The following is a 14719-nucleotide window of genomic DNA, read 5'->3' as shown; positions in this document are numbered from 1 at the left end:
CTTGTTTTGTGAAGACAGCATGCAAAATAGTCTGTGTCAATGCGGCACGTGGGGGTATACGTCACGTCTGTGACAAAGCTCTAATAGTGCTCGATATGAATATGTTGTAATAAAATATGTTCATCAAACACAAACAGTAAAAAATAGTATTATTATGTTATGCATTTTCCTTTGTTAGTTTAAACCTATTAATTTTAGCTCTTTTGAGGGGAAAGCCTAAGGCCTATTTGAAACGCACTCGAGTCGGTTTCCTGGGACCTGTACATGGTGTCTTGAGGGAGACTTCACGATTGCTAGGCAGATGCCATATCCACTATGCCACAGCGACCTCTAAACTTTCTTTTGTGAATTTTTGGTGCCTGACAGATGAGGCAAATGTCTGACATACATTCATAGCCTGTCAGACACAAAATTAGGGCTGTCACGATTCACCGGTATATCGGTATATTGCGGTGCATGTCGTAAAAAAATCGCACCGCGGTACGGCGTTGCCGCACCGTTTTTTAAATATTATTATATTAGCACAGAAATAAATACATTACATAATTATTTTGATATAGATATCGTTTTGAAAAATGTAGAAGCGATTCAAAAGGGCTAAATAAATAATCCGTTAATATCCAGGTCAAGCAAGCGTTTCCACTTGTAGATATTTAACTTTCACGTTTAAAATTCGGCGATGTATGGGTCCGTACCTTTTTTGGAATTGACATGACGCCTTATCAGTGATCGCTCCGCCCACTTAATCACGTGGCTCAGCGGGAAGAAAACCTAGACAAGCTAACACCAAAATGGCTTCTTTGCCTATAGACTGCATATAGATTTACGCGATATTCTGGATGATTTTATGGACTTGTTTAACACCATATGACAATTGTAAAGGGGTTGATGCCATTTAGTTATTCTGCAAATGCAAAAAATATACGATTAAAGAGAACATCAGCTATTTATAACGGGTAAATCGGTACATTAAACACGCTCTCAAACGCTTGCGCGCTTACCGAAATCGAACCCGTTATTACGTGTAATGGTGGTATTTGCAATAAATTAACACTTCACCGGTATTTACCCGTGTTATTAACAAAATTATTACCGAAACATTCCCCCCTACCCGTGTATTTGACACGAAATAGCGCTTTATAACTGGGAATTCGGTGAAGTTTTACGCGCTTTCTGACGCCGGGTGGGTACCTCAATCCCACATGTTATTGCGTATAAAAGTGATATTAATCATATTAAACATTGCTTATGGGACATTTATCAATCACTATAATTTAAAGCGCAAAAACAACACAGTAAGTTTGGACATTGTCTGATATTAAATTAGCGTTGTACGAAATGGATTACGGTCAGGCTATTATAAATTAATAAGGCTGCAAATATCAGACGCTCGCGCAGGTACCGACTTCCCCGAAGTTACCGCATTTATTGGTTAACTAATATCAGTAATAATAACTATTTTACAATAGCATTTATCGATACGTCTTTATTAATTTTAACGGTGATTTCGAAAAGTTACACGAATTGGGTACCAACATTCTCAAGTATTTTACATGCACACGTGACATAATACATACTTAATAATGCTTAGTTATTGCTTATATGACATTTCAAGTTTGTGAAATAAATTAATGTTCTATAAAGGGGATCTCGGTAATTCTTGAAGCTTCCACTCGCTCTTGTCAAGACCGCATTGCCGCGTTGGAAATGGTATAAATTTAATTCATCTAACTTATCTTTCTGGATACCAAATGTCAGAGTTGCATTAACTCTTTTTACACCGTTTTTGCCATATTTCATTTCCGTTTTTTAATCCGAACAAAATAAACGAAACTCGTTTAAAAAATTAGATCTAGGCATTCGAGCTCCTAGTGTGGATTAAAAGCGTTTATTGGTGACACCACATGAGTGCAAATGTGTAGATACCGTTAATAAGATAATATATCACATGTCACCTTCAAACAACATGTATGATGTCAATTAAGTGCATTACTATCAGAATAATAAAACACAGCATGAATTAGGCTTCATGCTGGGTTTTATTTCTCTTTAAGTTATGCAGATAAGCCTCGCTTCTGACCTAGTAACTGATAAAACTATTTTTTAAAAAGTGAAATATTATGTGATAATCAGATCGATAAAATAAACTATTTAAATCTGCTAGTATATCCGATAAAAATATATTATAATTGTCTTTGACAGTGTTGACGTTCAGTTGTTCGTGGTGACGACCGCATGTATTTATACATCTCTTACACTTCTCAAGATCTCTTTTCGGGTTGGAAACGTTATAAATTAAATGTCACCAACTAATCTTTCACGATATCGATTGTCCGATTTACATAATCCCCATTGACACCGTTTAACCATTTTCAATCGTTTTTTAAAGAGGAAAACAAAAGAAACTCGTTGGAATAAAAGTGAACCTAAACATGTAGATTGTCTAGAAAATGGCGGACAGGTCGTTGCTAACGAGTGCGCCCGATAAATCGATCGCTGATGATTGGTGGATCAATTCTAGTGGGCGGAGCGTTCATAGATAAGGCGTCATGTCAATTAGGGACATATTTCCTTTGCAAATAAGTTCATAATTACAGGGCAACAGATAAGGTTCGTTTTATCGTTTTACGATTTGTATTTGACAGAAAACGAATTGAAATTAGAAATCAATCGTACAGAAAACGATAGCGAAAATGGAAAACGAATTGAAATCGATTCTTCGTCGATTAAGTTATTCCGTGTTCCGCAGTACCGCGTTTAATTATAATTAGTGTATTGTAACCTTTAGTGCGGCCGTAATATTTTCATTTAGTTCATATAGACACCATTTTAGGCCGGTGTAAATAAAAAGTTACTTCCTCCGAAATAAGTTCGGGAAAAGGTTCTTTGTTAAACGCGGTCGGGTTTGGAAACTTTCATAAACGGGGTGCGCGCCCAATATTTTACAATTCGTTACGAGACCCAAACCATCAGGAAAAGACATTGTGAAGAGTATACTATCACATTAAATAGCGCAGGTGGTGACAGATTCTTAAATATTCAGCTCAAAACACCGCTGCGATTCCGTGTCTCAAAAACTAACAACATCGTGATTTCTACTGGTTTGTCGTTGATGGAGAGGGTTTGGCAATGTAGGTGAGCTCTGAGACTGAAAGGCAGGAGTGTTGAAACTGGTTAAAACAAAATGACTCCATCATCCATTTGTCATTATACAATTAGTACTAATATCGCCAAAGAACCATTGCCAGTGTGAATTTATAATGACTTAATTGGCATAAGAATTACTGAGAATTACCAATATCCAAAAATTAAGCGCTAATTTGATCCAGAAATAAATGTATGTTTTGATCAAATTGTAAAAAAACTAGTTGACAAATAGTTCTGAGGGAAACAACTAATTGTAACAAAAACCTTGCAGTGAAAACTAATTGACCCAAAATCTTATCTGTTGCCCTGTAATTATCCAAAAGATGTTTATTCTATTTCTTATTTTCTTTCTTTAGTATATCGATCGTTCAAAGCATGGCACTTCCGAATCATGTTATCTTAAGATTCTGAATAAGTCGAGGAAGAGTCAGAACGCTACGGATTTTCAATACTGGGCCCGCTGACTCCGCATTTTGAACATGCCCTTGAAGCGTTTGATTTACACAGATCATAGTCACAGCTATTGTAAACAACATGGCGGACATTTTAGAAAAAGACGCGAACAATAACAATGACTACTCAAGTTTATTACAGTTTCTTTTACAGTTTCTAGTCATACTATGATACCAGTGTTTTCTGATTATTGAGTTTAATAAAGTTTGTAAAACTTGTTATTCTGCTGTTTTCTTCACAGATACATATTCTGTAAAATATCGCGGTACGTACCGCGATACAGTGTTGTCGTTCCACGATATACCGCAGTACGCTCACGGCGTATCGTGACAGCCCTACACAAAATCTTTAGAAAACCCATCTCCCAGTGAATGTGTACAGTTGTTGCAATGGACTGTATTCTTCTCTTTGGTAGGGACTAAGTGTGAAGTCAGTGAACATGCCCATCATTGGAGGACACAGCGGTGTCACCATCATCCCACTTATATCCCAGTGCACACCACCTGTCTCCTTCCCACAGGTAAGGGCTAGGATGTAACTTTTTTCTCCACAAATTTTAAGCTTGAAACTAGTGTTTTTCAATATTAAGCTGACACTAGAAAACCCTTCTCATGATGAGCTGTTGTGATTTCCATTTGTCCATCTTGCAGCATCAAAATTTACCTTGTGAACATTTTAGAGGACACATTTATTGCCAAATATTCATGAAACTTGGTCAAAAGATTTTTCTTAATGATATCTCAGCATTGTTTGAAACTGGGTTATGTGGGGTAAAAAACTAGTCTACTTAGCGACATTAAAGAAAAAGCTTGTGTAACATGCTAGAGACCATATTTATTGCCTTATTGTCCCCTACCGGTAAATCCGAAGGGAACTTATGGTTTGCGCTCTGTGTGTCAGTCTGTCAGTCCGTCACACTTTTCTGGATCCTGTGATAGTTTTTAAAGTTCTTCATATTATTTTATGAAACTTGAAATATGGACAGATGGCAATATGGAGATTATACACATCAATTAATTTTGTTCCTACATCAAAAATTGTGGTTGCTATGGCAACAAATGGGGAAAAAACCTGACAATGGTAGAGTTTCACCGGTAGGGGACAATATTGCTTGGCAATCTCTTGTATTAATAAGGCTTGGTCAGAATCTTTGACCCAATAATATTTGGGCTGTGTTATAAACGGTTATTTGGGGGTCAAAAACATCTATTGCCCAATTATTTTGAAATTTGGTTAGAACATTAATCCCAATGATATCTCAGAGTTTGAAACTGGGTCACGTCGGGTAAAAAGCTAGGTCATAAGTTAATGAACTGAAAGCTTGTGAACACTATTGAGGCAACATTCATTGCCCAATCTTAATGAAACTATGTCCCATAGTGAAAAAATGTTCCAATTATATTTGCCCAAGCTCCAAGATGGATTAGGTGGGGTAAAAAACTAGGTTGCTTAGTCAAATTAAAAAGCTTGTTAAAACTCTGCACAAAATGTGAAACTGGGCTTGTGGGGTCAAAATCTAGGTCAAATTAAACAAAAGCCTCATGAACACTCACGTTAAAGATCACATTTAGCAAAATCATCATGATGTTTGGCAGAACATTCATAATGAGAACTTGGCCTTTTTTGAAAATGGGTCACCTTGGGTTACAAGCTACGTCTAGATAAAATTGTATAAAAGCTTGTGAATACTCTAGGGGCCACATCTATTTCCCAAATTGTATTAACTTTGCTAAGAACATTTGTTCTAATTATATACAAAATGAGTTTGAAACTGGGTCATCTTGGGTAAAATTATTATGTCAAATTAAAGAAACACTAACTTGTGAACACTGTAGGAGTCACGTTGATCAGTGCAACCTTTATAAAACTTGTTATGAACACTTTTTCTAATGATCTGGGACGAGCCATGGGACATCCATCAATCCTGAAACTTGCTCAAAACACTAAAAAAAATTGTGTATCTTGGCAGGGTTTAAACAAATAGTTAAACCTTGTCAATGTTTCTTTGACTCTTGTCGTTATACTTTCATTGAGTTATAGTTATGACTATTGTAGGTTCTGTTAGGTTATAGGTTTGTACAGGTTATATATAAGATAATAACAGTAAATATTTGTTTAGAATGGCTTTGCTTCAGTTTCCTAAATGTAATTTTGTGGAAACACGACAGTACTTTGCATTATCAAGTTATTAATCTCTAAAATTCTGAACACATTATGAATTATTCTTTACAGTCAGATAATGTTCTATTACTCAGCCAATTGATGCCTTTCTGGAAAAGACTTTGTTAATTTTCGTCTGATATTTGTGTTGACATAAACAAAATTAAATGGCTGTATTATTTAATACTGCAATCCAATGAACAAACATTGAGGAAAGGTTAGGTATTGAATTTCTCTCTCCTTGTTTATTGTCAACTACACCTTTGCACACCATCTACTGTATGCATTACAGATCTTTTTTTCCTATAATTTAGGATGTTCGTGAGAAGCTGACAGTGAGAATACAGAATGCTGGAACAGAGGTTGTCGAAGCTAAAGCTGGCTCTGTAAGTTTTTTGCTTATATTCTGCTGCAGAAGCCATGACAAACTTAGTTTATTAGTGTAAAGACTAGTGACTGCACTGTATTCACTCTTTCATAAAGTCCGATTTGAGAGCTATGGTAAAGGGGAAGCCGTGATAAGGCGAAGATTGACAAAGAAATTAACCGTTTCCAAAATCAATTATTTGGTCTGTCCCAGAGCATTAACAGAACATTCAACATTTGCTTTGAAACATAAATGAACAAATTGAAAACGACAACTTGCAAAACTGACAGGTGAATGACTCCAGACCCTTGTGCACCAATGCCTGTCTCTCTCCCCACAGGGCTCAGCCACCCTGTCGATGGCCTTTGCAGCGGCAAAATTTGCTGAGAGCCTGGTGGAAGCCATTGGAGGTGCCACGGGTAAGGTGGAGTGTGCTTTCGTAGAGTCCAAGGAGACAGAGGCAAAATACTTCGCCACTCCTATTCTTTTAGGGGTAAGTCTGATTCATGTTAGCATAACCTTTCGCAAAAAAAAGGTTTCTAAAATGTTGTACTAAAATATATTTTTATGAAGCAGATATTCTTGCACATTTTGGGGTATCTATTTTAATGAACATGCATTTTGGCTTTTAAATCAAAGTCTTCCCGATAATTGTTCCAGAGTACTGTGAAAATACAAAAAAAACGACATCTTTTAAGAATTCAACTTGCTTTAGACTGTAAAACGATGAATCAACCTTTTGCTGGTTGAAGTGTTATTAAGATCTTGTAATTTGCATTTAAGCATTTAGGTAACTAAATATATATTTTATTCCCTAACTACAGTTTCTTATGCTTAATATTAATGAAATTATATGGATTTTAACTAATCACAATATTTGTTCATTCATCATATGAGTCTCAGAGCTCCAGATAAGGGTCGTATTTTCGTAATTACGAATTATTTTTCAAGTCCGTTACGTATTTACTTTAAAATCTTGTCGTACCATAAAGAATTACAAAATCAAGTTACGATTATTATTTTTACATCGGTTCGTATCGATTTTTATTGAGTTCTTTTCGCGCATTAAAGATCTTTTCGGTGCTTATATAAAATGGTTATTAGGTTTGTTAAACAAAGCGCATTTTTTCCACTAAAAGCAGCGTGTACAGTCTATCTGTCAAAAAACAATGGCGGCGCCCAGAGAGCGTCTTAAAAACTGCAAAGCGTGCAAAAACACATTTTAACATATTGTACGCAAAATGAGCCGAAGTTGATTGCGAAGAAAGACATTATAGAAAAGATCTTATACGATGTTGTATGTACAGTTGCCGAAACATTCGGAAAAGCTTAAAAAAAACGCGACACGACGGGTCCAAACTTAAACAAAAAAAACATTGAAGGAGTGGAAGGGACAATTCCCATGGCCAATCGTTAAAAAGATTGAAGGGGAGACCCATTTTAATTGTGATTTATGTAAAAATTCATCGAAGGCATGCAATCTAAGCACAGTTTGGGCATATGAAGGTATTTGATAAATAAAATAGTATAATACTGAATAGACACTGTTGACTCGTTTAAATTAAGTTGCTAGTATGTTGTTGTTTTTTTATTTGCATGAAAATAACCATTATTATTTGTTTTTAGGTCGTTTAGAAAAGTTAAGAATTATTTTCCAAAACTTAGTAGTAATGTTAAGAATAAAATTTCAGAGTTAAGAATTATTTTTGAAAATCTGGTAGTAACGTTAAGAATTTCACAAAACCTTATCTGGAGCTCTGAGTCTACAATTGTCATTTGCTTTTCCTGACAAATGCTTCAAGTATATTTATGCCCCCTTCGAAGAAGAGGGGGTATATTCACTATACTGTTTTGCACATGTCGGTCGGTCGGTCCGTCCACCAGATGGCTTCTGGATGATGACTCAAGAACGCTTAGGCCTAGGATCATGAAACTTCATAGGTACGTTGATAATGACTGGCAGATGACCCCTATTGATTTTCAGGTCAAAGGTCAAGGTCACAGTAACTCGAAATAGTAAAATGGTTTCTGGATGATAACTCAAGAATGCTTAGGCCTAGGATCATGAAACTTCATAGTTACATTGACCATGACTGGCAGATGACCCCTATTGATTTTCATGTCACTAGGTCAAAGGTCAAGGTCACAGTGACTCAAAATAGTAAAATGGTTTCTGGATGATAACTCAAGAATGCTTACGCCTAGGATCATGAAACTTCATAGGTAGATTGATCATGACTGGCAAATGACCCATATTGATTTTCAGGTCACTAGGTAAAAATTCAAGGTCACAGTAAGTTGAAACAGTAAAATGGTTTCCGGATGATAACTCAAGAATGCTTACGCCTAGGATCATGAAACTTCATAGGTACATTGATCATGACTGGCAGATGACCCCTATTGATTTTCAGGTCACTAGGTGAAAGGTCAAGGTCACAGTGACTCAAAACAGTAAAATGGTTTCCGGATGAAAACTCAAGAATGCTTACGCCTAGGATCATGAAACTTCACAGGAACATTGATCATGACTGGCAGATGACCCCTTTTGATTTTCAGGTCACTAGGTCAAAGGTCAAGGTCACAGTGACTCGAAATAGTAAAATGGTTTCCAGATGATAACTCAAGAATGATTATGCTTGGGATCATGAAACTTCATAGGTAAATTGATCATGACTGGCAGATGACCCATATTGATTTTCAGGTCACTAGGTCAAATGTCACAGTGACTGGAAACATTAAAATGGTTTCCTGATGATAACTGAAGAATAATTAGGCCTAGGAACATGAAACTTCATAGGTACATTGATCATGACTGGCAGATGACCCCTATTGATTTTCAGATCACTAGGTCAAAGTCACAGTGACAAAAAACGTATTCACACGATGGCTGCAATTACAATCAGCCCTTGCTACTAACACGTGTTTCCCATAAATCCATGACAACATCAACAAAACTATAATTTAAGTACAACAACATTATGATTAAGTCGTTATACACCAAAACATTACGTTTTAGCTTTTATGGAGCATTTATAGCTCGACTATTATGTATAAAATATATATAGTGGAGCTATCCTACTCACCCCGGCGTCGGCATTAGCGTCTGCGTTAGTGTGCAAATGTTTAAGTTTTCGTACTACCCCAAATATTTTCTTTGTCCCTTGACATATTGCTTTCATATTTTGCATACTTTTTTACCAACATGACCCAAACCTATAAATAAGAGCAGACAACTTTATCAAGCATTTTGTCATAATTATGGCCCCTTTTCCACTTACAATATGCAGCAAATGTTAAAGTTTGCGTACTACCCCAACTATTTTCAATGTCCCTTGACATATTGCTTTCATATTTTGCATACTTGTTAACCATCATGACCCCAACATATAAACAAGAGGAGACAACTGTATCAAGCATTTTGACAGAATTATTGCCCCTTTTATACTTGAATATGAATATTATTGATAAATCTATGTTAAAGTTTGCATACTACCCCAAATATTCCCGGTGTCCCTTGACATATTGCATTCATATTTTGCATATTAGTTAACCAACAAGACCCCAACCTATAAACAAGAGGAGACAACTATATCAAGCATTTTGACAGAATTATGGCCCCTTTTATACTTAGAATATGCATATTATTGATAAATCTATGTTAAAGTTTGACAAAACAACACTAATATTACATTATACAATGCACTCCACCAAAACCATCCCCCACGCCCCCCCCCCCCCCCCCAGAACCCCCCCCCAATAAAAAATTAGTTTTTTTCTTCTTATTTTTGAAAGATCATCTCCATTAAATGATCACACACCCACATCTCTCCCCCCCCCCCCCCCCCCCCCCCAAAAAAAAAATAAATAAAATAATAATTTTTTTTCTTCTTATTTTTGAAAGATCATCTATTAAACGATCAGAAAATGCATTGCTTTGGCGTGAAAGGTCAAATATTTATTTCACTTGTGGTGATAGAAAAAGTATTTTCAGTTTACGCTATTACCATTCATGAAATAAACTTTGATCGTATACCAATATCAACACGTTACACATATACTCTATATCCTTCTTTACCAGGGTACACATATAGGCTTTTTGAAGATAATTTATTAGAAATGTAATTTTCCCAAAATTTAGAGATTGGAAAATTTCTTCCCCTTTTGCAGTTGTCATTCTGTTTTTTCCCAATAAATCTGAGTTTGGGTCAGACTTGTAATTAGATCATCAGACCTTGTGCCAGTTATGACACATTTTTTGTCAAATTTTTATGAAACTTGCTCCAAACATTTTGTGATGACCATATCTTGGCGGAATTTAAAAAATTGTTACATTCTTTAAGTGAAACAGGGCAGCAGGCCAGTTTTTGACGATGCTGCTTCAGCAGCTCGTCTAAGTTATCATACCATGAAAAAATTCTTCACAATGGCGACCTATGTAAAAGACCGAGCCAGTCCAAATGAGATTTTTCTACCGTACCCGGGAAATTTAACGCTAAATCAGTTGTTGTCAGCTATTTTTTTTAGCTCACCTGATTGCTCAGGTGAGCTTTTGTGACCGGTCTTTGTCAGTCGTCTGTCAGTCCGTCGTCCACATTTGGTTTGTAAACACTCTAGAGGCCACATTTCTTGTCCGATCTTCATGAAACTTGGTCAGAAGCTTTGTCCCCATGAAATCTCGGTCGAGTTCAAAACTGGGTCGTGCCGGGTCAAAAACTAGGTCACTAGGTAAAAAAAACAAAAACTTGTGAACACTGTAGATGTCACATTTCATGCCCAATCTTCATGTAACTTTGTCAAAATGTTTGTCTTAATGATATGTTGGTTGAAATCAAAAGTGAAAAACAAGGCTGCCAGTGGGCGAGGCAGTTTTCCTTATTTGGCTGTAGAGAAACCTTGTGAACACTCTAGAAGTCACAATTTTTGCCCAATCATCATGAAAGTTGGTCAAAAAATTGGTTTTATTGATATCTCAGACGAGTTTGTAAATGGTTCAGATCGGTGAAAAAACATGGGCACCAGTGGGTGGGGCATTTTTCTCTATATGTATATAGTGAAAACAGTGTGAACACTCTAGAAGTCACATTTTTGGCCCAATTTTCATGAAATTTGGTCAGAACATTTGTTTGCTTGATATGAGAGTTGAGTTTGAAAATGGTTCCGGTCAGTTGAATAACATGGCTGCCAGGGGGGGGGGGAGCAGTTTTTTAATATTTATATAGTAAAAAAAAGCCTTGAACACTCTAGAAGTCACACTTTTTGCCCTATCATCATGAAACTTGTTGAAAAGATTGGTTTTATGTATATCACATAATTAATGCCATAATTATTGCCCTTCTATTGTCCAAATTTTCATTATATTGTACAAAATCCTTGTAAACACTCTAGAGGTCACAATTTTGTTTCAGATTTTGTGAATCTTGGTCATAATCTTTATTTTTGTAAGCAAAGTTTGATGTTTGGTAAGGGGGTCTACTCAAAATATAGGTCACCAGGTCAAATCTTACAAAAACAAAATCACTCCATATGCCAGAGTTTTGGTTCAATAATCATGAAACTTGACCAGGATGTTTGTCTGGACTATATCTAGGTCAAGTTTGACGTTTGGTAAAGATTGAATGAACCGACTCCTCTCAGGTGAGCGAACGAGGGCCATCTTGGCCCTCTTGTAATTATTTGTATATTCACATTTATGTCGATTTTCTGTAAAATTGCCTCTATATTATCAGAACACATACTCAAAAACTTTTTTTTTTATGTAAAGAGAAGTTTGTTTAATTCTAGCATATCTCGCTGATTATCATTGATAAAGGTAAAGGAAGCTCAGCTATAAATAGGACAGCATATACTGGGAAAAAGATTTAATAATAGTTTGAAAACGTTAATTTTAAATCAGTTATATTCAATCCAATATATGTTTATAGATCAATTAAACAACTATGCATTTTCTGTATTGTATTTGACATTTGTTGTGATTCTGTAAATAAATTGCGAATGTAAACGTGTATAATTAACGTTAAACGCGATCATGAGTGTAAAGAAAACGAATTATTTCGTAAACGTTAAAGCAAGTATGGTATATAAACAGCATAATAGCCGTGCGATATCTGTGATACTCGCTCTTCTGCGTGCTTTCTCATTTTGCATATTTAATAAACTTTTCAAACAGAAATTACAGAGCCACATCATTGCACATACTATGTTTGATAATTCATTCGTTTGTTTGATATTGTTTGCTATTTTAAACACATATTAGGTCATATCGCGGAGATTTAGTTAACCTTACCATGTGTTCATGGGCGAACTCACGTATTCAAGTCGTATTCGACTATGTGCTCATACCTACTTTCGGGAATCATCATGAAATCATTGCCGTATTTAACGAACAAACATGCCTAAGCTTATTGAATAAGAGAAAAAACAATAATCAAAAGAGAAATTTTTATGTTCATGCACATGGGCATGTGAAATCACGTCCGTACACATATCATTAACTTAGGAAAGAAAACAACAAAATATAAAGTTTGGTATGATATACACATGAAATAAAAGAGTATCGTGTAATTAAAGCGCATGTCAAGTTTTGAATATATCTGCTACATAACGTAATGTTATAACCCACAAACGTTTTACTGTAACAGAATGTTGTTGTTTTTTTTAAAGATAAGTGGTACAGAATATACACGTCAAATATCTTTTTAAAGATATTTCTTGTTATATTTGATCGAGAACCGCCTCCCAGTTTCGCTAAATGGGTCAAGTTCCCCACGGGTACTACTACCCCGTACCCCCCCTTTTTTTTTGGTACCCAAATTTTTTCGTACCCAATTTTTTGTTTGTAACCAAATTTTTTTCGTAACCAAATTTTTTTGTACTCATTTTTTTGCATATTTTTTGGACTCGAAATGTTCGTACCCATTTTTTTTCATACTCAAAATTGTCGTACCCACATACACAATTGTGGTGATGTAGATAAACTTATATCAATCCTCTTCAAAAGCATCGTCACACCAGTACTGTCAGTTCTTTGATTCTTGTATGGTTTTAGTAAAATCTTGTGATCACTATAAAGTAGCATTCATTACCAAAGATCACATGAGTCTTGTTCTGTGAAAATGGGGTTTAAAGCATGTGCGTAGTGTCCTCCCAGATTAACCTGTGCAGTCAGCACAGGCTAATCAGGGACGACACTTTCCGCTTTTATGATAGTTTCTGTTTAAAGAGTTTCTGTTTAAAGAAAGTCTCTTCTTAGCGATAAACAAGTTTAGGCGGAAAGTGTCGTCCCTGATTAGCATGTGCAGACTGCACAGGCTAATCTGGGATGACACTTTACGCATTATGCCCAGTTTTCTCACAACACGACTCATATTATCATTTAACTTGTTTGGCAGTAAATGTGTTTTCTATGACAATTCATGAAATAATAATATCTTTCATTGAAAACTACAAACATCCTGTATGTCTCAAACATCCTGTATATCTATGTCTTGGTTTCTATGTATTTTTCAGAGACATGGCGTAGAAACCAACTTGGGTATGGGCAAACTTATCGAATATGAAAGAAAGCTGGTTGATGCTGCCATGCCTGAGCTCCTTGCAAACATTAAGAAGGGGGAAGAATTTGTTAAGAAGCCCTAAATTAAACATTGTGATATAAGCTTACAGATGGGTAGAAAGAACAGTTATTAGCGTACCAATTGGTTGACAAAAACCTATGTTTGTGTTTGTTTAAATAAAGTCATTCATACAAGTGCTATTTGAAAATAACTTAAGCCGGCAAAATCAATTCGTTTTGTTGATGACATTGAACAAATTGTGAGGAATAGTTTTAAGTATTACATTATTGTCCTTTATTATTTATGTTTCTAGATCTTGCATTATGAAAACTAATGATAGCTTTCAATACGAAGTATTGCTACATTTGTGCGTACATAAAATGCACTGTTATGCTGTAGATTGCACCATGTAATATTTTGAAGTCTGTTTGAGAACTGAAATTTGAAAATAATTGGAAGTCACTTCATCTGTAGATAAATGTTCTATAAAGAATTGCAAAAATGTGTTCTATGTGTTTGAATTTTGCAGAAACCTTTTCCAATCATACTTTGTACTTTAGCAATAGTTTAAATGAAATATTTTGTTCAAGCATGTTTATGGTAAAAATAAATCTTTTAAAGAGTTTAACAGAGTGTTATACTATTTATGTCTTTGAAATTTAAAATATGTAGATGTATATTTTGAATTGCGAGTGTAACACTGACTACAAACAGGAAATTCTTTGCCCATACTAGTTGTGGATACAATCACATGGAACAATTGACTAACGTAATATTCAGTATGTATTGTATGCGGGATTTGGCCCTGAAAAGTTTCATCATACAAAAAAAGGGCTAAAACATTTAAGAAAGTGTAGGGTCTGGTTCCTATGCAAGTCTATTCTCCTAATTCATATCTATACACACATGAAGTTTCATGTTTACATTTTGTATCATATCTGAGATATAGCCCTGAAAAGTTACATCATATAAAAAACAAAGGACAATAACTCTTATTTGAGAAAGTGTAGGGTTATAGTTCTTTTCTCCTCATTATTAT

General features: G+C 35.4%; 1 protein-coding gene across 1 annotated transcript in view; it reads left to right on the top strand.

Moving 5' to 3' along the window:
* LOC127856371 (malate dehydrogenase, mitochondrial-like) overlaps positions 1-14308 on the top strand; it is a 33770-nt gene extending 19462 nt beyond the window's left edge. The window contains exons 5-8 of the mRNA XM_052392520.1: positions 4016-4120; positions 6075-6146; positions 6468-6620; positions 13634-14308. Of these exons, the coding sequence (XP_052248480.1) occupies positions 4016-4120; positions 6075-6146; positions 6468-6620; positions 13634-13762 (459 nt within the window). The 3' untranslated portion in view covers positions 13763-14308. The remainder of the gene's footprint in view (positions 1-4015; positions 4121-6074; positions 6147-6467; positions 6621-13633) is intronic.
* Positions 14309-14719: the final 411 nt, after the last annotated feature.

This window comes from Dreissena polymorpha, chromosome 1 (genome assembly GCF_020536995.1).
Source record: "Dreissena polymorpha isolate Duluth1 chromosome 1, UMN_Dpol_1.0, whole genome shotgun sequence".
Taxonomy (NCBI): domain Eukaryota; kingdom Metazoa; phylum Mollusca; class Bivalvia; order Myida; family Dreissenidae; genus Dreissena; species Dreissena polymorpha.
Note: the sequence above shows the minus strand (reverse complement) of the source record. Positions and strands in the feature narration are given on the sequence as shown.